General features: G+C 46.8%; 1 protein-coding gene across 1 annotated transcript; it reads left to right on the top strand.

Moving 5' to 3' along the window:
• Positions 1 to 1,928: 1,928 nt before the first annotated feature.
• DDX27 (DEAD-box helicase 27) lies at positions 1,929 to 19,094 on the top strand. Its single transcript, XM_070381062.1, has 21 exons — positions 1,929 to 2,088; positions 3,322 to 3,468; positions 5,455 to 5,514; positions 5,767 to 5,932; positions 6,827 to 6,873; positions 6,996 to 7,082; positions 7,769 to 7,874; positions 8,692 to 8,865; positions 9,531 to 9,681; positions 10,384 to 10,483; positions 10,600 to 10,741; positions 11,591 to 11,744; positions 12,993 to 13,074; positions 13,187 to 13,364; positions 14,931 to 15,037; positions 15,207 to 15,309; positions 16,624 to 16,718; positions 16,815 to 16,938; positions 17,688 to 17,775; positions 18,725 to 18,799; positions 18,934 to 19,094. Exons 1-21 carry the CDS (start codon positions 1,996 to 1,998, stop codon positions 18,950 to 18,952), a joined length of 2,298 nt encoding a protein of 765 aa, XP_070237163.1. The 5' UTR covers positions 1,929 to 1,995; the 3' UTR covers positions 18,953 to 19,094.
• Positions 19,095 to 20,864: the final 1,770 nt, after the last annotated feature.

Raw genomic sequence — 20,864 nt, 5'->3', positions numbered from 1 at the left:
CAACTGCTGAAGCCCACATGCCCAGAGGCCCTGCTCCATAGTAAGAGAGCTCATCGGAAGGTGAGAATCCATGTACCACCGCAAAGAGAAGCCCCTGCTCTCCGAAACCAGAAAAAAGCTCTTGCAGCATTGAAGACCCAGTATAGCCAAAAATAAATTTTTTTTAAGTTTTTGCACAGCAAAGAAAACCATCAACAAAATGAAAAAGCAACATACCAAATGGGAGAAAATATTTGCAAATCATATATCCAGTAAGAGTCTAATTAATACCCAAAATATATAGGGAACTCACACAACTCAATAGCAAACACCCCAGAAAATCTGATTAAAAATCTGAATAGACATTTTTTCCATTGAAGACATATAGATAGCCAATGGTTACATACATGAAAAGGTGTTCAATATCATTAATCATCTGGGAAATGCAAATCGAAACCAAAAGGTGGTATCACCTTACACCTGTTAGAACAGCTATCATCAAAAAGCCAAGAAAGAACAACTGTTGGTGAAGCTGTGGAGAAAATAAGGACTCCTTATGCACTGTTGGTGGTAATGTAATTAGTACAACTGCTATGGAAAACAGTATGAAGTTTCTTCAAAATATTAAAAATAGAACTGCTGCCGTTCATGGGGTTGCAGAGTCGGACACGACTGAGCGACTGAACTGAACTGAATTGTATGACCCAGCAATTCCACTTCCAGTTATTTACCCAAAGGAAATGAAAACACTAACTCAAAACCATATCTGCACCTCCATATCCATAGCAACATTATTAACAACAGCCAAGACATGAAAGCAGCCTAAGTGTCCATCGGTGGATGAAGGAAGAAAACATGGTATATACACACGATGAAATGTTACTCAGCCATTAAAAAGAAGGAAATCTTAGGACTTAGGACTTCCCTGGTGGTCCAGTGGGTTGAGACTCCTATGCTTTCACGGTGGAAGGCCTGGGGTTCAATCCTGGGTTGAGGAACTAAGATCTGACAAGCTACAAGGTGTGCCAAAAAAAAAAAAAAGATAACTGAACCTACTTCTACACCGTAACTACTACTCTGCTGCAAGTAGAGTGTTAATACGGAAGCAGCAAATAGCTATTAAGGAGGATGGGTAGTTAAGGAAGACTTCATGCAGGAGGTGTGTTTAAGTAAAGTTAAGATTCAGTAAGATATCTGCAAGCAGAGATGGAAATTTCTTGGTAAATTGTGAGATCTTCTTTCCTAAGTACCCTCGAGCCCCTGCCTGGATTATAATCCTGGCTCTCTAGTTCACTGGCTCTGTGACCTTGGGAACCTGTCTGAGCCTTCAGTCTCTTCATTTGTAAAATGGCAAAGCGACAGTAATGGTACCTTGTGAGAACTGCGGTGAGGATTAGTTGATACCTGTAAAAGTGCTTAGATCATTACTTGGTACAGAGTAAATGTTACAGGTGTTATCTATTCTTATTTTTTTCTTTTTTATGAAAATAAAAAGACATGAGTTTGAGTAAGCTCCGAGAGTTGGTGAGGGACAGGGAGGATTGGCGTGCTGCAGTCCATGGGGTCGCAAAGAGTCGGACACGACTGAGCGACCGAACTGATGAAAATAAATGTTTATTGTGGGAAAAAAAAAAATCTAAGACGAAAATAAAAATCACCTATAAATTCTACCACCCAGAGACAATCACTAGTAACTGTTTTACTGTATTTTTCTTTCACAATTCTTTGTACAGATATATATGGGGCTTATCCACGCATCTCTGTAGACTTCCTCCTCACACACGCCTCCAACCACCCCACCGTTTTCCAAGCACCAACAAAACAGAATTTAACGATTCTTCATTTCGTCACGCAAAGCACGCATGCGCGCTCCCAGAGGTTGGGGGGGGCGCCGGCGGAGGAGGGCGCCGAGGGGAAGTGACGTCAGCACGTTCGCAGTGACGACGCGAGGGGCGCGGAAGTGTGCGAGTCGGCCGGCGCGCCGCGCTGCTTTCCGGAAGTGGCTGCCGAGGCACCATGCTCTCGGAGCTGGGCTTCATCCGGACCATAGGCGAAGATGAGGACGTGCAGGTGGAGCCGGAGACTGACTCTGAGGACGAGGAGGAGGAGGTACTGGCCGATCGGGGTGGCAGCGCGGCGGCAGGCAGTCGCTGTCCTTGACTGCTTCCCTTCTCCGTCGTGCCTCAGGTCCCTGCCCCCAGGTCCTCGGTATCCTCTGCCCGGCTGCCAAGTGTCCCTGGGCCTCACCTGGACCCCCGGTGGTTGCCACTAGCGTTTCCTCACCTGTGCCCGTGCCATTCTGTGTCGCCTTGGTGAGCTCCGTACCCATTCACTGAACTGAAGTTTAATCCAGGCCTGTGTCATAGAGATCCAGAGACGGAGTCAGTCCTGGTTTCTTATTCAAGGAGCCGTGTTATCCATGCATTCATTAAGTCAGTACTGATTGAACTGATTTACGTGTGCGACACCTAGTGTTGAGCATCCAGGGCATAGCGGTGAACAGAGTAGACAAGGAAACCGCTCTCCTGAAGCTTATGTTGCTTGGGGAGTTAAGAGACTTAAACAGGATGGCGATTAAAAAGGCATAGGTGTCCTGGAAAGGTGCTCACCCTTTAAAGATCCAGCTCAAGTATTTCCCCCTCTGTGGCCTCATCTGCTTACTGACACCTCCGTTTGGGGGTCCCTTGGCCTCTAAGGGTTCAGTTTTTTCAAAACTGAACTCTTGGGTCTCCCTCACCCTGCCAACCTGCTCCATCTCACACCAGAAACCCTGCAGTCATGCAGCTTCCTTCTCCTCTCTCCCCTCCAATGCTCTGTAGGCTACCTTGGAAATCTCTCTTCAGCGACTTCTGGGCTCAGTCCACACTGCTTCCACCCTAGTCCAGCCCACTACCATCGTGTACCTGGTTACCTACAGTCTTAATATACCTGGTCTCTAGCTGTTTCTCTCGCCTCCCTCTTCCCCCACAGTGTATTTTCCACTTAGCAGCCAGAATGATCTTTTCACTTCGTGAATGGAAAACTGTCATAGAAAAGTTATCGCTTACATGTGGAATCTAAAATATGACACAAATATAGAGAGCAGACTTGTTGCAGGGGAGGGACGGATTAGGAATTTGGGATTAGCTGATGCAAACTATTATATATATAAGATGGAGAAGCAACAAGGTCCTTCTGCTTCTGGGATCTAGTTCCCTGACCAGGGATTGAACCCGGGTCCCCTGCATGGGGAGGGTGGGGTCTTAGCCACTGGACCACCAAAGAAGTCCCTCATTTCCTTCTTCTCTTTCTGGTGTTCTTTCATCTTAGTCCCATAGTCATCCTTCTTCTCCCTCTTCCCAGGGGCCCATTGTGCTGGGCAGAAAGCAGAAAGCCTTACAAAAGAACCGCAGCGCTGATTTCAACCCTGACTTTGTTTTCACTGAGAAGGAGGGAATGTACGATGGCAGCTGGGCCATGGCTGATGTCCTAAGCCAGCTGAAGAAGAAGGTGAGATTGACAGTGATAGGCAGTTCCAGGCCGAGAATCGGACACAGTTAAGGTTGGACACTGGGTTTCAGGATCCAGTGTTGTAGGAATACCAAATGTCACATATAAATTGCTTGACTAAAAAATGGACATAGCTGTGTTAAAATGGTCTCTTTTCTAGATGTTCATTCCTCTAGAAAGAAACCTTTTTAATGTCAGTTTATTACAAAGAACAGTTCAGCAGATTTCCTTGGTAGTGGGGTTTCTGAAGGCTTGATGCAGTCCCCAGAGACTGTTACTCTCTGTCACTTGTCAGGTGATCTCAGGTGACTTTAGTGTTTAGGATTCCTGGTTCCCACACATCACAGGCAAAACCACCACAAATGTTGTTGTCATCTGCTTATTTGCCAAAATCCTGTGCTTTCCTTTGAATGTGGTTATTAACAAGCTAGAAGATGCTTGAAAGTTTTTTCCATTTCATGTGCTTCAGAGAGAATTATTGCCTGCTCAGAGCAGTTTAATCCAGACTGCTGGTCTGCCAGGAGAAATATCAGTAACCTCAGATATACAGATGACACCACCCTTGTGGCAGAAAACGAAGAACTAAAGAGCCTCTTGAAAGTGAAAGAGGAGAGGGAAAAAATTGGCTTAAAACTCTACGTTCAGAAGACTAAGATCCTGGCATCCAGTCTCATCACTTCATGGGAAATAGATGGGGAAACAATGGAAATAGTGCCAGACTTTATTTTTTGGGGCTCCAAAATCACCGCAGACGGCAACTGCAGCCATGAAATTAAAAGACACTTGCTCCTTGGAAGAAAAATTATGACCAACTTAGATAGCATATTAAAAAGCAGAGACACTACTTTGCCAACAAAGGTCCATCTAGTCAAAGCTATGGTTTTTCCAGTAGTCAGGTATAGATATGAGAGTTGGACTATAAAGAAACCTGAGTGCCAAGGAATTGATGCTTTTGAACTGTGGTGTTGGAGAAGACTCTTGAGAGTCCCTTGGACTATAAGGAGATCCAACCAGTCCATCCTAAAGGAAATCAGTCCTGAATATTCGTTGGAAGGGCCGATGTTAAAGCTGGAACTCCAATACTTTGGCCTCCTGATGTGAAGAACTGACTGGAAAAGACCCTGATGCTGGGTAAGATTGAAGGTGTGAGGAGAAGGGGACAACAGAGATGAGATGGTTGGATGGCATCACTGACTCGATGGACATGGGTTTGAGTAAACTCCGGGAGTTGGTGATGGACAGGGAGGCCTGGCATGCTGCAGTCCGTGGGGTCACAGAGTCAGACGTGACTGAGTGAATGAACTGAACTGAACTGCTGGTCCTTGTTCTGACTGAAATGAAACAGCATTGCCTTTTCAAAGTCATCTTGGAAGGATTTTTTTTCTTTTCATATGAAATTCATGTAATTGAAGACTTACATTCTTAAGTCTTATAGAGCTTACATTCTAGCAGGATAGAAAATAACTAGACAAATAATTAAACAGTTAATTGTGGTTATGGTAAGTACCATAGCAGTTTAAGGTGCTTTGAGCGTGCAGAAGGGGGGCCTGCCATTACTTACTCTTTCTAGAGTTTTAGCAGTACCCATCATTCCCTGAATTTGCTCAGATTTCAATATTTTATTTGATAGGCTAAATTATGTTCAATCGGCAAGGGGGAAACTTTTTTCCAAGTAGCATTCATTCAGATATGATGTGACATCTCTTGGTAATTGTATCATTCTGAATAGTCAACACTTTCTAGAATGTGGATGTCCTTATTGGTTCCAGGTAATTTAAAGGTATTTTTTAAACAAACAGACCATTTATTTAATGTTTTTTTGTTTGCTTGTTTGCCTTATTGTGAGTAATCTAGATTGATCAATCTGTCCAAGGACAGACGAGCTTTTTCTATACTGAACATCTCAGAACCAACCCTCAGAAGATGCTTGCTTTGTCTCTTTCCTGTATGTATGTTTCTTTTTCATCTCTTCATTTTTATTTGTAGAGGGCTGCCACAACATTAGATGAGAAGATTGAGAAAGTTCGAAAGAAAAGGAAAACAGAGGTGAGTAAGCAAAGCATCACTTCTCTTTGTTGGTCAGCCTTGAGTGTTGCTCTCAGAGCAACCCTCCTGTTTCTCATTGAGCCTAGGTCGCAGTGCAGCTGGTCCAGGCAGGCTTTCTCTGCGTGTCTGTGGTTAATACTCACTCAGAGTCCACATAGTGTTCTCCCAGGGTGGCGAGCATAACATTGTTCATAGGTTCTTGATTGCCTAAAATGTGTAGTCGTCTTGCTTTATTACAGTTTCTTTTTCTAGGATAAAGAAGCCAAGTCTGGAAAGTCAGAGAAGGAGAAAGAAGCAAAGGAGGGCTCTGAACCAGAGGAGGAGGAAGACCTTGAAAGAAAAGATGTAGAAGCCTCAGAAGATGAAGAATCAGAGACTGACTACTCATCAGCTGATGAGAACATCCTCACCAAGGCAGGTAGGTGATGCTGTGAGAAGCAGGGACAGGAAACCAGAGTGTTCGTCTTGACTTCTGTAGATTATTTTGTGCCCTTCTGCACAGTTAAATTTAAGATGTCTCCATGTTGAACTCCTTTCTTTTAGCTTCTCTTTTTCCTTGGGATTTTATTAGGGCTGTTGTACTTCGCAGACTGAGTTCAGGCTTTTTCTTTTTTTTTCCTCTTGGCTCATGCCATGAGGTATGTGGGATCTTTCCTGACCAGAGATTGAACCTGTGCCCCCTGGATTGCAAGTGCAATCTTTTTTTTTGTTTGTTTTTAAAGTATTTTAGGGGGGGTGGAGCTCAAAGTCTTAATCCCTGGACCACCAGGGAAATCTTTTTTTCTTTTTTTTTTTTTTGGCCATGCTACATGGCTGGCAGGATCTTAGTTCTCTTGAGTAGAGATCAAACCCAGGCCCCAGTGAAAGCCATGAGTTCTAACCTCTGGACTGCCAAGGAGGTCCCAAGCTCACTCTTTTCCTCATCTCCAGCCCCACACAGCAATTGGCACTTCTGTGACTCAAACTTATTTGGGGTGATGGGTCTCCCACCTCAGATGAGTCCACCCACGTAGTAGCTGCTCCATGAATAACTTCTTGCAGAAATGAAGTTCAGAGCTAAAGCATTATTACACAGCACAGTGACTGGGAGTCTGGTCTCTGGAACGTGGTAAGCTTCCTTCGTCTGAGTGACTTACCTTCCCAGCCGCACAGCCTCCTCTTCTGTGAGGTGACGCTGGTGACAGCAGCTCCCCCAGGTCGTGGTGTGGCTTCAGTGAGGTGTCTGTCCAGGTAATGCAGTTAGGACAGTGCCTAGCTGACTGAGTGCTCAGGAGGTGTGAGCCCTGATTATTTGCTCTCTTTTTCTCCGTAGATACACTCAAAATAAAGGAGCGGAAGAAGAAAAAGAAGAAAGGACAGGTGAGCATGGGCTTGGACAACCGTATGGAGCTTATTTTACAACCTGAAAGGATTTTCAGGTCATTTAGTTTTCTTAGGCCCCTTTTGCTGAATTCTCTTTGTCTTTTGATTTTCTGGTGTAGGAAGCAGGAGGATTTTTTGAAGACGCATCTCAGTACGATGAAAACCTCTCATTCCAGGACATGAACCTTTCCCGCCCTCTGCTGAAGGTAGTGGCTACTTTCATCAACCATGGGATTCTTGCAGTTGCCCCGTAACTGGGCTCTCTGCCCTAAGCTGGGTTGGTGGCCTCCCTGAACTGTGTTGTCCACACAGCTGCTGGAGAGCCTGCTCTTGCAAAGTTTCCCCTGCTGGCCTGTGCGTACAGCCCTGCCCCTTCTGGTCCCCTCTGATGAGGCTTCCCAGCAGCCGTTCTGCTCTGGCCACGCTGGCCTCCTCGCTGACCCTCACACAGGTCAGGCATCTTCTTCCTCAAAGCCTTTGCACTTGGTGTTCCCACTGCCTGGAAGATGGTTCCAAAAACCTGGTTGGGCTGCTCTTCGCTTCTCTCAGGGTTCTCCTCAGTATACCCTGGCCACCTTCCTGGAAATCGCTCTCATCCCTTCCCTGCCGCCCTCCCTAGCCTGCTCAACTGCTGTGGTTTTCCCCACAGCTTTTCACATCACAGCTGTTTGGTTTTGGCCTGTTTTTTTCTCACAGACTCTAAGATTCCTAAGGGCAGGGTTGTTTCTTTTGTTGCCTGCTCTGTGCTCAGTGCCTGGAATATCGACATATACATACACACACCAGACGGACTGAATGATGGGAAGGGACTGAAACCCGATGGAAACCTGCCTTGTTAGTTTGACGCTCAGACCCCCTCCCCCTCCTGTCTGGTCCCACCTTCTCTCTTCAGGCCATCACAGCCATGGGCTTCAAGCAGCCCACCCCCATCCAGAAGGCGTGCATACCTGTGGGGCTGCTGGGGAAGGACATCTGTGCCTGCGCAGCCACGGGGACAGGTACTGAGGACAGGGAGCTGGGGTGGCGGTGGGGGGACGGCAGGAGGAGGACGCATAACGGAGCAGAGGCTCAGGGCTGGCTGACTACAAGGCTGCTTTGCTAAATACGCAGACACACATTTTAATGCAACGACACTATGTATTCTGTATAGTAACTTCCCTTCTAAGTAATGCTTATATATATCTTCTCTTTCTTTAAATGCTCTCTACTTTTTTTAAATAGGGTAGTCACAGGTTACAGGTTTTAGGGGCTCTATCAGGGTGTCTCTGTGACCATGACCTCTTGGCACTCCCGTGATAGGCCCCTGTCATTGGAATAAAGATTTTATAGAAGGGATATTTATCACAACATTGTGGACTAGTGCAGTTAATCATACAGTCATGTCATAGAATAGAGAAGAAATAATCGTGTAATAGAATACGATGTACTCATTTAAAAGTAGAGTACATAAAGAAATGGGAAAATATATATATAAAGGGAAGTTACTAAACAGTATATAGTATTATTGCATTAAAGTGTATATTTTTATATATTTCTGTCCATTAATAAAAAATGATTGGTAATATAGATAGTTTTGTTAATGCTTACCTCTGGTTGGCTGAACTGTGGATGATTTAAAAAAATTTTTTTTTGTATTTCCCAGATGTTTTACATTAACCATGTGATTTTAAAACCAGAGAGAAAGTTTTATGAAAACTCAGTTCCCTCACTTCCCTCTGAGCAGATGTGCAGGCTCTCTGTACGCAGGTGAACACCTGGGCCTGTGAGTGTTTCACACCCTTCTGCTTATTGTGCTCCTGCTGCGCTTCCCTCCAGGTAAAACGGCAGCTTTTGCCCTGCCGGTCTTGGAGCGCCTGATCTACAAACCCCGCCAGGCTCCAGTGACCCGCGTGCTGGTGCTGGTTCCCACCCGAGAACTGGGCATCCAGGTGCACTCCGTCACCAAGCAGCTGGCCCAGTTCTGCAGCATCACCACCTGCCTGGCTGTGGGTGAGTGTCTGGCTGAGGGCCGTTTGCCCCTGGAAGGCTGACACGGGAAGAATGGATGTGTGCCACCATGAAGGATGACGGGTGTAGGAAAACCTTCGTGGGGCTGATGACGTTTCCACAGTAGAGAGTGAGGGGGACGGGGAGGGAGGAACCTTGCAAAATGGAACTTCAGAATACTGAGAACACTTTTTTTCTTGGTACTCAACAAATTTAGGATATAATTTTTGTCTTGCATGAATACTGAATCAAATATTAATTGGAGCAGGCTTTTTCTGATGACGTTATATGATAGTCACTCATCCTTCATTTTACCCTTTATGCGGTAGGAAGTCACAGGTGATTTAGAAAGATTATCGGTTTCACAGCTGCATCTCTCAGTCCTTGGATGGTTGACTCGTTCTATTCTGTGGCTCCTTTTATTCCGCAGTGCCTTTGTGTCGTCCTCTTTTTTTGATTTTTGCATTTAGTACAGTTGGAGTTAACTAACCCATCTCTCCCAGTGTCCTGTAAAATCCATGCGGGTGGGGCCTCCACTGGCCTTGTCCTCTGCCTTTTGCTCTGCATTTGCCGTGAGACCTGGCGGGTGGTAGGGCTCAGTCCTTCCAGGTAGCGAGTCCTTACGGTAATGACTCGGCTGCCCACCTGGTGGGCTCTGCTCTTTGCAGGTGGCCTGGACGTGAAGTCTCAGGAAGCAGCGCTTCGGGCAGCGCCTGACATCCTCATCGCCACCCCAGGCCGGCTCATCGATCACCTCCACAACTGCCCTTCCTTCCACCTGAGCAGCATCGAGGTGCTCATCTTGGATGAGGCTGACAGGTACACCTGAAATGCTGGGGTCCCCAGGGCCCCACCCCTGGATGGGAACCTGCACTCCACATGGTCCTACGTAGCTCTCACAAGTTTAGCTGTTCATGTTCACGCCTTTGTCCATCTTCACCCAGATTATCCGGCTCTCTTTCTCTCTGTGTAACGTGATGGTTAAGAGGGAAGGCAGGTCAGATTCTGGCTCTGTCACTTCCTGAGATTGGGAAGCAATTATGTAGATTCTCAAAGCAAATCCTTTTTGTTTGTAAGTGGGGGTTAAGTACCCAACCTCATGTTGTTGAGGATTCAAGGAGTAACCCCGATAAAGTGCCAGTGTTTCTGGTGAGGATTCAGCCAGCAGCCTCGATTACCTGAATTTCTTAATGGTGATAATGACATTGTGTCTGTGTAGGAGAGAATCCTTGTCCTTAGGGAACATGTGCTGAAATATTTAGGGGTCAGGTGTTGTGATACCTGCCACTGAAAAGCAAATGATTCCGCAAAAGAAAAAAGATTACTCAAATGTGGCCAGATGGTAATTCTTGGTGAATATTGGTAAAAGGATAAAGTAACACTCATAAAATAAGGAAATACGTGAGCCTGAAACGTAGCTAGGGATGATACGCAAACATCTCCTGTATGTTTTCTGTGCTTCGTCGATACAGACGCAGGCCCAGCCCATTTTGTTGACCTCTCCCCTCCCCTGTTGGCCAGGATGCTGGACGAGTACTTTGAGGAGCAGATGAAGGAGATCATCCGCATGTGCTCCCACCACCGCCAGACCATGCTTTTCTCAGCCACGATGACGGACGAGGTGGGCCGTGGGGAATGGAGAGACAGTAGAGGCCCCTGGGCTGGGCTGGGCTGGGGCGGCATCTCCCTCCTGCCCTCTGGCAGACCAGTCAGCCTCTCTGTCTTTGTGGCTGGCAGGTGAAAGATCTGGCCTCTGTCTCCTTGAAGAATCCTGTCCGGATATTTGTGAATAGCAACACGGATGTGGCCCCCTTCCTGCGGCAGGAGTTCATCCGGATCCGGCCTAACCGGGAAGGGGACCGGGAAGCCATCGTGGCAGGTGAAAGCCCGGGGTGGGACCGGGGAGGGTGGGGTGCTCAACTCCCCTGAGCTTCACACGGAAGGTTTGGTTTCTCCCGCGGCACCCCCTCCTCCATCCAGTCTCCCCCAGTCCCGTGCCTGGGCCTGCTGTCTGCTCCATACTTTAACCAGGGGTGCTTCCCCTCTCTCTTTCATCCCCTCACCTCCCTTCGACCATCCAGCCTTCCTTATGTCCTGCTGAACTCCTGGACACCACCTCCAGCGGTCCCTCTGGCTCTTCGCCCGGGCCACTACTGCGTCGCCTGGCTTGTTGCAGCAGCCTCTTACCTGGCTCTCTGCTTCCACTCTGTCTCTTCTCCACACTGCAGACCATTAAAGAGGATCATTAACAAACAAGCATTCACCCCGTTCCTTCGCTGTTGAACCCCTCTGCCATCTGTCATCGCTCTTAGACTGAAATCCACGCTCCCTAGCGAGTCCTGTAAGATCCTCTGGACCTGCCCCTGCTTTCCTGGCCTTGGAGCCTTAGCTCATGGTTTTCTAGCCATACCCGCTTGCTTTCGCCTTCACAAACCCATCGAGCTTTTGTGTTTGACTGAACCTTTACATTTGCTCTTGATCCTCTGCCTGGAATCCTCCCCCAGATTGTCTCGTAGATGAGCCTGTCCCATACTTCAGCCTAACGTCACCTCTTCAGAGAGGCCAGCCCTGAAGCGGTGCTGGCTTCCCTGCTTCTGTCCTGCAGTGGAAGCTCCACACGGCGGGGCCCTCACTTGTTTTGGCGGCCCCAGGCACAGCAGCCACACTGCGGGCGAGGAGCAGGACGTGCTTGGAGATGGCCACTGGCTCACTCTTGTCTCCCTGGCAGCTCTGTTGATGAGAACCTTCACTGACCATGTGATGCTGTTCACCCAGACCAAGAAGCAGGCCCACCGTATGCACATCCTTCTGGGGCTGATGGGGCTGCAGGTGGGCGAGCTCCACGGCAACCTGTCTCAGACGCAGCGGCTGGAGGCCCTCCGGTAAAGTCTCGGGGGCTGAGGCTCCCACGCATCCTTCAGAGAGGGCTGTCTTCATTCCAGAGGGGGAGTCCTCCCAGAGGTCATGGTAGTGTAATGGCAGGGCACTCAGCAGAGTTCCCCACATTCTGGCCTAACCATTGTAGGGTCATGTCTCAGACACATTCAGAACTTTGACTTTGTAGGAAATGATACCCTTGCCCCAGGGCTTAGAAACTGGGAGCTGCTGAGTGGGGTCACAGCAGGAAATTCCGACTCGGGAAGAAGCAGGTTCTGACCTCTGCAGCCTTTCCAGAGCAGTGGACGTCCCCGGGTCTGCTGGAGCGAGATCCTGAATCAAATCCATTCACTATTTCTTGAGCATTTACTTTGCCAGACCCTGTGCTTTTCCATGTGATTTCTTAAGTCCCACAGAATGGGATCAACTTGGTAGGCAAGGAAGTACCCTTTAGAACACTCCACCTGTCCCTATTCATTATCATAGGCAGTTGAGAGTTTGTTTTTTTTTAATTGCTTATTTGGCTGTGCTTAGTTATGTTTATAGAGAAGGCAGTGGCACCCCACTCCAGTACTCTTGCCTGGAAAATCCCATGGGCGGAGGAGCCTGGTAGGCTGCAGTCCATGGAGTTGCTGAGAGTTGGACACGACTGAGCGACTTCACTTTCACTTTTCACTTTCATGCATTGAAGAAGGAAATGGCAACCCACTCCAGTGTTCTTGCCTGGAGAATCCCAGGGACAGGGGAGCCTGGTGGGCTGCCGTCTCTGGGGTCGCACGGAGTTGGACATGACTGAAGTGACTTAGCAGCAGCAGCAGCAGTATGTTTAACTGCAGCATGTGGGATCTAGTTCCCTGACCAGGGATTGAACCTGGGCCCCCTGCACTGGGAGTTCAGAGTCTTAGCCATCAGACCATAAGGGAAGCCCGAGAGTTGTTTCTTAAAGGCTGCTTTGAATGCTGAGACATTTGCGTGTGCTGCTTCTTATAGTCTAGCTCTGTGGTTCCCGAGCTTCCACATTCATAGGAATTTCTGTTTAAAGTTGGATCCACAAAACTACGTTTGCTGTATGTTGTGGGATGTTTGGGGGGCACATAAGTGTTGTTAGACTGACATTTAGGACCCGTCCCCACCGTGACGGTCTGTACTCTGCTGCTTGACTCCAGAAGGGTTTGTGTTCTTGCTGTGGGTTCAGGCTCCTGCAGAGCGTTGGGGTCGAATATTCAGAGGAACGTGTTTGTGGCTGTTTGTAGGCGCTTTAAAGACGAACAGATTGACATCCTCGTGGCCACCGACGTAGCAGCCCGTGGACTGGACATCGAGGGGGTCAAAACGGTGAGCAGGCTTCCCTTTGCTTGAGCTTCCAGTGGGGATCCTTCTGCCTCCTTGTGCCCTCCTCTCCCTGCCAGCTCCCAGACCTGACTGATGCTCAGCTTTGGCCTTCCAGGTAATCAACTTCACCATGCCCAACACCATTAAGCATTACGTCCACCGGGTGGGGCGCACAGCTCGTGCCGGCCGGGCCGGGCGCTCGGTCTCTCTGGTAGGGGAAGAGGAGCGGAAGATGCTGAAGGAAATTGTCAAGGCCGCCAAGGCCCCCGTGAAGGCCCGCATTCTGCCCCAGGGTGAGCAGGCATCAGTGTAGCAGCCCAGGATGGCTTGGGGTGGGGCACGGGGCGGGCAGGGTCCTCAATCAGACCCAGGAGGGCGGGGCAGGGGACAGAAGGTGATGGGTAAGAGCAGGTGCTTTGCTGTTAGGAGCCAGATCAGTATCCCAGCTCTGCCACTTCGTTGTTGAGGAGTCTTGGGCAGGACTGTGTGTGAGAGGGAGTGAGGAAAGGCTTGTGCCGGAAGTGTTTACTCACAGGATTTGTCAGCCTTTGGGAAGAGAAGGCTTCTTCTTAAGGTGCCACCCCCATTAACCCTTCCTCCCTTCTTCTTCCAGAGAGTGAGGAGGAAGTCAGTACTCATTCTTTTTGGATAGTTTTCATTCTTTTTGTTGTTCTCATCCGTAAGGTCATATAAAGTGCATCCTTACAAAATTTTTTTTTTTAAGTTACAAAAATAATATGTATTCAGTGTTGGAAAAAAGTAAATCAAATAAGAGTAAAATGTGATTGTAGGAACTTCCCCTGCAGTCCAGGCTTCCCAGGTGGCTTAGTGGTAAAGAATCTGCCTGCGATGCAGGAGACGCATGTTCCATCCTTGTGTCGGGAAGATCCCCTGCAGGAGGGCACGGCTACCCACTCCAGTATTCTTGCCTGGAGAATTCCATGGATAGGGGAGCCTGGCAGGCTACAGTCCATGGATCACAAAGTCAGACGTGCCTGAAGTGACTGAACACACGCACACCCCAGTGGTTCAGTTCTTAGGACTCTGCCTTCCAAGGCAGGGGCTATGAGTTTGATCCCTGGTCAGGGAGCTAACATCCCACATGCATTGCAGCCAAAATATAAAACAGAAGCAAGATTGTAGCAGATTCAATAGACCTTAAAAATAGTCCACATAAAAAAAAAATTTTTTTTAATGTAATTGCATATGAAAGAGCTTACCGCTTGTAGCATTTGAGGTACATCTTTTCAGACCTTTTTTCCCATTCATGGGTCTTTTTCTTTCCCTTTCATTTAAAATTTTTTTCATTTGATTCATTCAGTCTATTGCTCTTTATTGTATTCTAGGTATTGGGGATAGAGCAGGAAACAAAGCAGCTGACTTTGATGAGAAAGAGGCACAATAAATAAGTCAATAGTAGATGTGATTGAGAACAACAGGAGAAGTGACTATTTTTGAAAAGCTATTGGGAAAGGACTCTGAACAGATGGCATTTGAGCTGAGTCCTGGATGATAAGAATGAGGTGGGGGTGGTCTGGGGACAGCTTGTGCTGAGCAGAGAAAACCAGGGCAAAGACTCAGAGACAGGAACACACTTGGTGTGTGAGTAGAAGAGGAGGGCCAGAGGCCCAGAGCCTGTGAGCAAGCAGTAGACAGAAGTCAGAGAGGTAGGAAGGGCCATGCTGAGAGTTCAGATTTTATTCCAGGAGTGTCAGAAAGCCTTTGGGGAGGTATTAGGCAGAGAAGCCACATATTAAAAAAAAAACAGTTTTGTCACTAAATACCCACCCTGCATTATTTTAATCAGTTACACCATATTCATCTTTATTTTAAAATCTCTTTTGTTCTTTTCCCTTGAGACGTCATCCTCAAATTCCGGGATAAGATTGAGAAAATGGAGAAAGATGTGTATGCAGTTCTGCAGTTAGAGGCTGAGGAGAAAGAGATGCAGAAGTCGGAAGCCCAGGTGAGTCCACTCAGTGAGCAGACCACACAGCCCCTGCTGGTCTGCCTTCTGATGGGCTGTGTCTGCCAAACGTACCATCAGAATCCCAGGCATTTGCAGGCCGTGGCTTCCTGCAGTCGCCGTATTCTGTGTTATCAGACGTGGTTTCATCCTTCTGCTGTCCCCACAGATCAACACAGCACAGCGGCTCCTGGAGAAAGGGAAGGAGGCACCAAACCCTGAGCCTGAGAGGAGCTGGTTCCAGACCAAGGAAGAGAGGAAGAAGGAAAAAAGTATGTTGGGGGGGTTCCTCCAAAAGCTAAACGTGGAGTTGCCATCAGGCCCAGCAGTTCCACTCCTAGGTCTATGCCCTAAATAACTGAAAACAGGGACTCACACAGATGCTTGTATGCCAGTGTTCATTGAAGCACTATTCACAGTGGCCAAAGGGTGGAAACAGCCGTGTCCATCAGCAGATGAGTGGGTACACAAAACGCGGTATATGCGTACAGTGGGGTGTTCCTCAGCCGTCAGGAAGTTCCGGCACGTGCTTCAAGGATGAACCTTGAAAACATGCTAAGTGAAATGGTCCAGACATGAAGGGACAAATCTTTATGATGCCATTTATATGAGGTACCTAGAGGCAAATCCATAGACACAGAACTTACTAGACGTTGTGGGCAAGGAGTTGCTCCTTAATGTTCCATTTGGGATGATGAAAGTTTTAAAAACAGATGATGGCAATGGTTGTACAATATTGTGTCATTAATGCTACTGAATTGTACATTAAAGAATGGTAAAATGGCAAAGTTTATATATATTTTGCCCCAATTAAAAAGTAAGTTGGATATTTATATATATATATATATATATATTCCTTTCTCTCTCCCTTTACAAACAAACAGATGAATTCACGTTGTTCTACACCTTGGTTTTCCACTTATTTGTCGTTTGGAGATCATTTTATATAGGCATAGACACAGCTGCCTTTTCTTTTTTTAATGACTGGTCTTCTCCATCATACGGGTGGATTATAGTTTATTACTTTTCCACTGAGGGACACTGAGATTGTTTCCTATCTTTTGCTATTATAAACAAGTGAATAGCTATCAAGATGTCTTTTCACAATTAAGCAAGCATATTTGATTTGCAAGGTAAGTTCCAGAAACTGAAATTGTATGTCAGAGGGTATGTGTATTTATTATTTTGTTAGGGGTTGCACAATTACCCTCCAAAGAGGTTGTACCAGGAATTTAAGAAACACTGCCTTTATGTGATGGGACCAAACATTAAGGTGTCTGTATGTATGTTAAGTCTCTGTTGTAAATAGGGTTAAAACTGTATTGTGGGAAGGTATGGGGAATATGTCTTTCATAACAAGAGGCAAATAGATAATGAATGTCTCAAGTGGATTAATTAAGGAATAGTGGAATAAACATGTTATTTAGTGAGATGGAGGTAATCACCAGAAGAGGGAGTGGTTGGTTCTTCTCATTTTAAGCCCTTAAATGTATCACTTTAAAATATGTTTACTTACTGTGAGTTAAAAAAAAACAAAACATTTTATAAAACAGTACCTGAAATTCCACGCTCTCTTCTCATCCTAGTTGCCAAGGCTCTGCAGGAGTTTGACTTAGCCTTAAGAGGAAAGAAGAAAAGGAAGAAGTTTATGAAGGAAGCCAAAAAAAAGGGGGAGATGACAGTGAGTGGCCTCCCTTTTGGAGGTGGATCCCTGCCTGGGGCCCTGGGTCAGGGCTGCCTCATCTGTTCTGTACATACACGTCATCCTTCTCCCCAGGCAGAGGAGAGATCCCAGTTCGAAATCCTCAAGGCACAGATGTTTGCGGAGCGGCTGGCCAAGAGGAACCGCAGAGCCAAGCGGGCCCGAGCAATGCCCGAGGAGGAGCCAGTGAGGGCTCCTGGTAGGTAGATGGGGAGCTTGAAGGCGCTGGTAGGAGGGATCTCCCTGAAACCTGTGCTTGTGGTCAGGGAGGAAATAGGAGGGATGATGATGACAAGGGCCCACATCTTTTGAGTACTGAGTATGTGCCTGCATGTACAGCTGTCCTTCATTGGCTCCAAGTGGTGAAGTGATCCCATGGTTAGTGGGGACAGCTAGGATTTGAACCCCACTCTTTCTCATTCTTGGGCTTCCCTGGTGGCTCAGATGGTAAAGAATCCACCTGCAATGCAGGAGACCCGGGTTTGATCCCTGGGCCGGGAAGATTCCCTGAAGAAGGGTATGGCAGCCCACTCTAGTATTCTTGCCTGGAGAATCCCATGGACAGAGGAGCCTGGTGGGCTATAGTCCATGGGGCCGCAAACAGTCGGACGCTACTGACCAACTAACACTTTTTGTTTCTGGAGCCTAGATCTCTAGCAGCTGCTGTTGGAGGAGCGGGTCAGGGTAGAACGATGTGAAGACACTTTCATGTTTAGGGGTCCATTCTACTTTTGGAGTCCTTAAGCATCCTGTCGTTCCCCCCCGCCCCCCACACACACACACCTGGTAATTGATTCTTTTTCCCGTTTCTGCTGAGATCTGGTGTGTCACTTCCATGTCAATAAAACATCAAGCCAGAGCATCCACTAAAGTGGGAACCTTGAGCATAAGGGGATTTAGGAGCTTGAGACAAAGAAGCCTTATCTAACTCATTCTCTCTGTGTGCAGCAAAGAAGCAGAAGCAGGTGAAGAAATCAGTATTTGATGAAGAACTCACCAACACGAGCAAGAAGGCCCTGAAACAGTATCGAGCTGGGTAGGGTTTTAAGTCATCATGGAGCTCTTGGTTTTCTGATAAAAGCTGTGACTCTTCTCCCTTGTTCCCCACTCTTAATTCTCATATACCTACAAATTAATAATATAGGCATACCTCAGGTGCAGCAACCCTGCCTTGTCAGATGGCTAGCGTTTTTTTATTTTTTAGTAATAGAGTTTTCTTATTTTTATTTAGTTTTTGTTTTTTGGCCACACCACGTGGCTTGCAGGATCTTAGATCCCTGACTAGAGATTGAAGCTAGGTCCCAGCAGTGAAAGCAACACGGCCTAATTACCGGACCACCAGGGTATTCCCAGCAATAGAATATTTTTAAATTAAGATACGAGCATTGTTTTTTAGACATAATGTTATTGCACAGTTTAAATAGATTCTAGTATAGTATAAACGTTAACTGTTACATGCACTGGGAAACCAAAAAAAAAAAAAATCCAAACCCACAGTATCTTTGAGGTCTGCCTATATATAATTTCAAGGGCTCCCATCTACTCCCTCCCTGAGCCCATCTGTGGGTCCCAGGGTGAGAGTAAGTGAAGTGTGAGGGCCCTCCTGCCTTGGAGGTAAAATAGCACATTATGGTTTGGAAGTATAGCTTCTCTCAGGGGAGTAATAGAACAGAGGACTGTGGTGTGCTCTGGAACGTTTTGTTCCTCCCCACATCGTCTGGGCTGGGGTTGGCAGCTGGGTAGACTACGTTACGCAAGCAGTTTTTTTATATACACAGGAAGGAAGGGCCTCTTCCAGTCTTGCTTTAGAGCTGGGCCCTGACTTTGATAAACCTGTTATCATCAGGTGGAAAAACACAGACTTAGAACCTCAGACCCTAAAGATGATGCATCTGCGTTGTGCTGCTGCTCCGTGTGAGAGCTGGTGGTGGGGATGGTGAGACACTGCCCGCTTGTCCACCATCCTGCCGTCTTCTCATTCACAGCCCCTCCTTTGAAGAAAGAAAAAAATTGGGCTTGCCCCACCAGAGACGAGGAGGAAACTTTAAATCTAAATCCAGGTAATGTTTACAGTTTTGGAGGGCCGGAGGCTACGAGTGGGGTTAGTGAATAAAGCTTTTCTGGGAAAGGAGCTTCTCCTTCCTGTCTGGGCTTGTGGGTTGGTATTTATTTACCCTGCTCATTTTCTTCATAGGTACAAAAGGAGGAAGTAGCCGTGGTGAGCTGAGGAAGTTCATTGGGCAGCTCTTAGATCTCTTCCTTCTGGGAAGTCATCCTGGCTTGGTCTCTCTTCTCTCTGTAAAAAACCTTCTTTAAAACTTTGTCATTTGTACATTAAAGAAAGGAAAAGCTGGGGGTCTAAGCGTCCTTGTTAGCTAAGTTTCCTTTTAAGGCTCCTTTTTTGATTAGCTTTCACATAAAGAAATACCAAATGCAGGAAGTATTTTGGGGAGCGTTGAGACCAGTCTAATTGTACATCTTTCTGTTTCTTCCCTCAGTAGCACAGTCTATGTCACCTACTAGCTTGGCACTGCCATATATACTTGGAACGTATCTCAGTGCTTGGAGAGGAGCTGATGTGGAGTAGAGAAACTCTTACTAGAGGTTCTCTTTCAAAGTCCTAGAGTGAAAATCTGCCATTTATTGAGCCCCAACTGTGCACCAGGCATTCTGTGTACTGAGCACTGTCTCATTCAACTCACTACACTCCTATGAGGCAGGTACTATAATCCCCATTTTGCAGATAAAGAAATGGAGGATTAGAAAGATGGAGTATCTTCCCAAAATTGTCCAGCTGGGAATTCAGGTTTTCGAAATCCGGGTGTACCTGGACCTATACCCCGACTCTTTACAATGATGTGGAAAATGGTACTGGAGAGATGGATGCTCAAAGGGAACAGAAAGAATACTAGATAAATTAACTCTTTGTTGTAAAAAACAGCCTGTACCCTTTAGAATGATGGTTCTTTTCCTTTTTTGAATCACAGTTCCCTTTGACAATTAGATGAAGCCAGGGGAAAATTGTGATTGTAGTTTGTCATATATAATTTCAAGTTATAATTAGTTATCCAGTAGCACATACCCTCAGTGTTAGATTATGATCAATGCTATTCATTTAGGCTTCACTTAAAAGTTGCCGACAGAGGGTCCCAGTTCAGTAAATAATGGCCCCCACACAAGATGGAGACCAGGCATTGAACCTGGACCCCATGGAGTGGAAGCGCAGAGTCTTAAACACTGGACCACCAGGAAAATCCCAGACTCAACATTTTCACGTGATTACAGAAAGAACCCCAAGTTAGATTGTTAGGAAAGTGCACGTTTTAAAGGCTTCAGTTCAGTTCTGTCACTCAGTTGTGTCTGACTCTCTGCGACCCCATGAATCGCAGCACGTCAGGCCTCCCTGTCCATCACCAACTCCCGGAGTTCACTCAAACTCCCATCCATCGAGTTGGTGATGCCATCCAGCCATCTCATCCTCTGTCGTCCCCTTCTCCTCCTGCCCCAATCCCTCCCAGCATCAGAGTCTTTTCCAATGAGTCAACTCTTCGCATGAGGTGGCCAAAGTATTGGAGTTTCAGCTTTAGCATCAGTCCTTCCAAAGAACACCCAGGGCTGATCTCCTTTAGAATGGACTGGTTGGATCTCCTTGCAGTCCAAGGGACTCTCAAGAGTCTTCTCCAACACCACAGTTCAAAAGCATCAATTCTTCGGCACTCAGCTTTCTTCACAGTCCAACTCTCACATCCATACATGACCACTGGAAAAACCATAGCCTTGACTAGACAGACTTTAGTTGGCAAAGTAATATCTCTGCTTTTCAATATGCTATCCAGGTTGGTCATAACCTTCCTTCCAAGGAGTAAGCGTCTTTTAATTTCATGGCTGCAATCTCCATCTGTAGTGATTTTGGAGCCCCTAAAAATAAAGTCTGCCACTGTTTCCCCATCTATTTGCCATGAAGTGATGGGACTGGATGCCATGATCTTCGTTTTCTGAATGTTGAGCTTTAAGCCAACTTTTTCACTCTCCTCTTTCATCAAGAGGCTTTTTAGTTCCTCTTCACTTTCTGCCATAAGGGTGGTATCATCTGCATATCTGAGGTTATTGACATTTCTCCTGGCA

This window comes from Bos mutus, chromosome 13, assembly GCF_027580195.1.
Source record: "Bos mutus isolate GX-2022 chromosome 13, NWIPB_WYAK_1.1, whole genome shotgun sequence".
Lineage (NCBI taxonomy): Eukaryota > Metazoa > Chordata > Mammalia > Artiodactyla > Bovidae > Bos > Bos mutus.
Note: the sequence above shows the minus strand (reverse complement) of the source record. Positions and strands in the feature narration are given on the sequence as shown.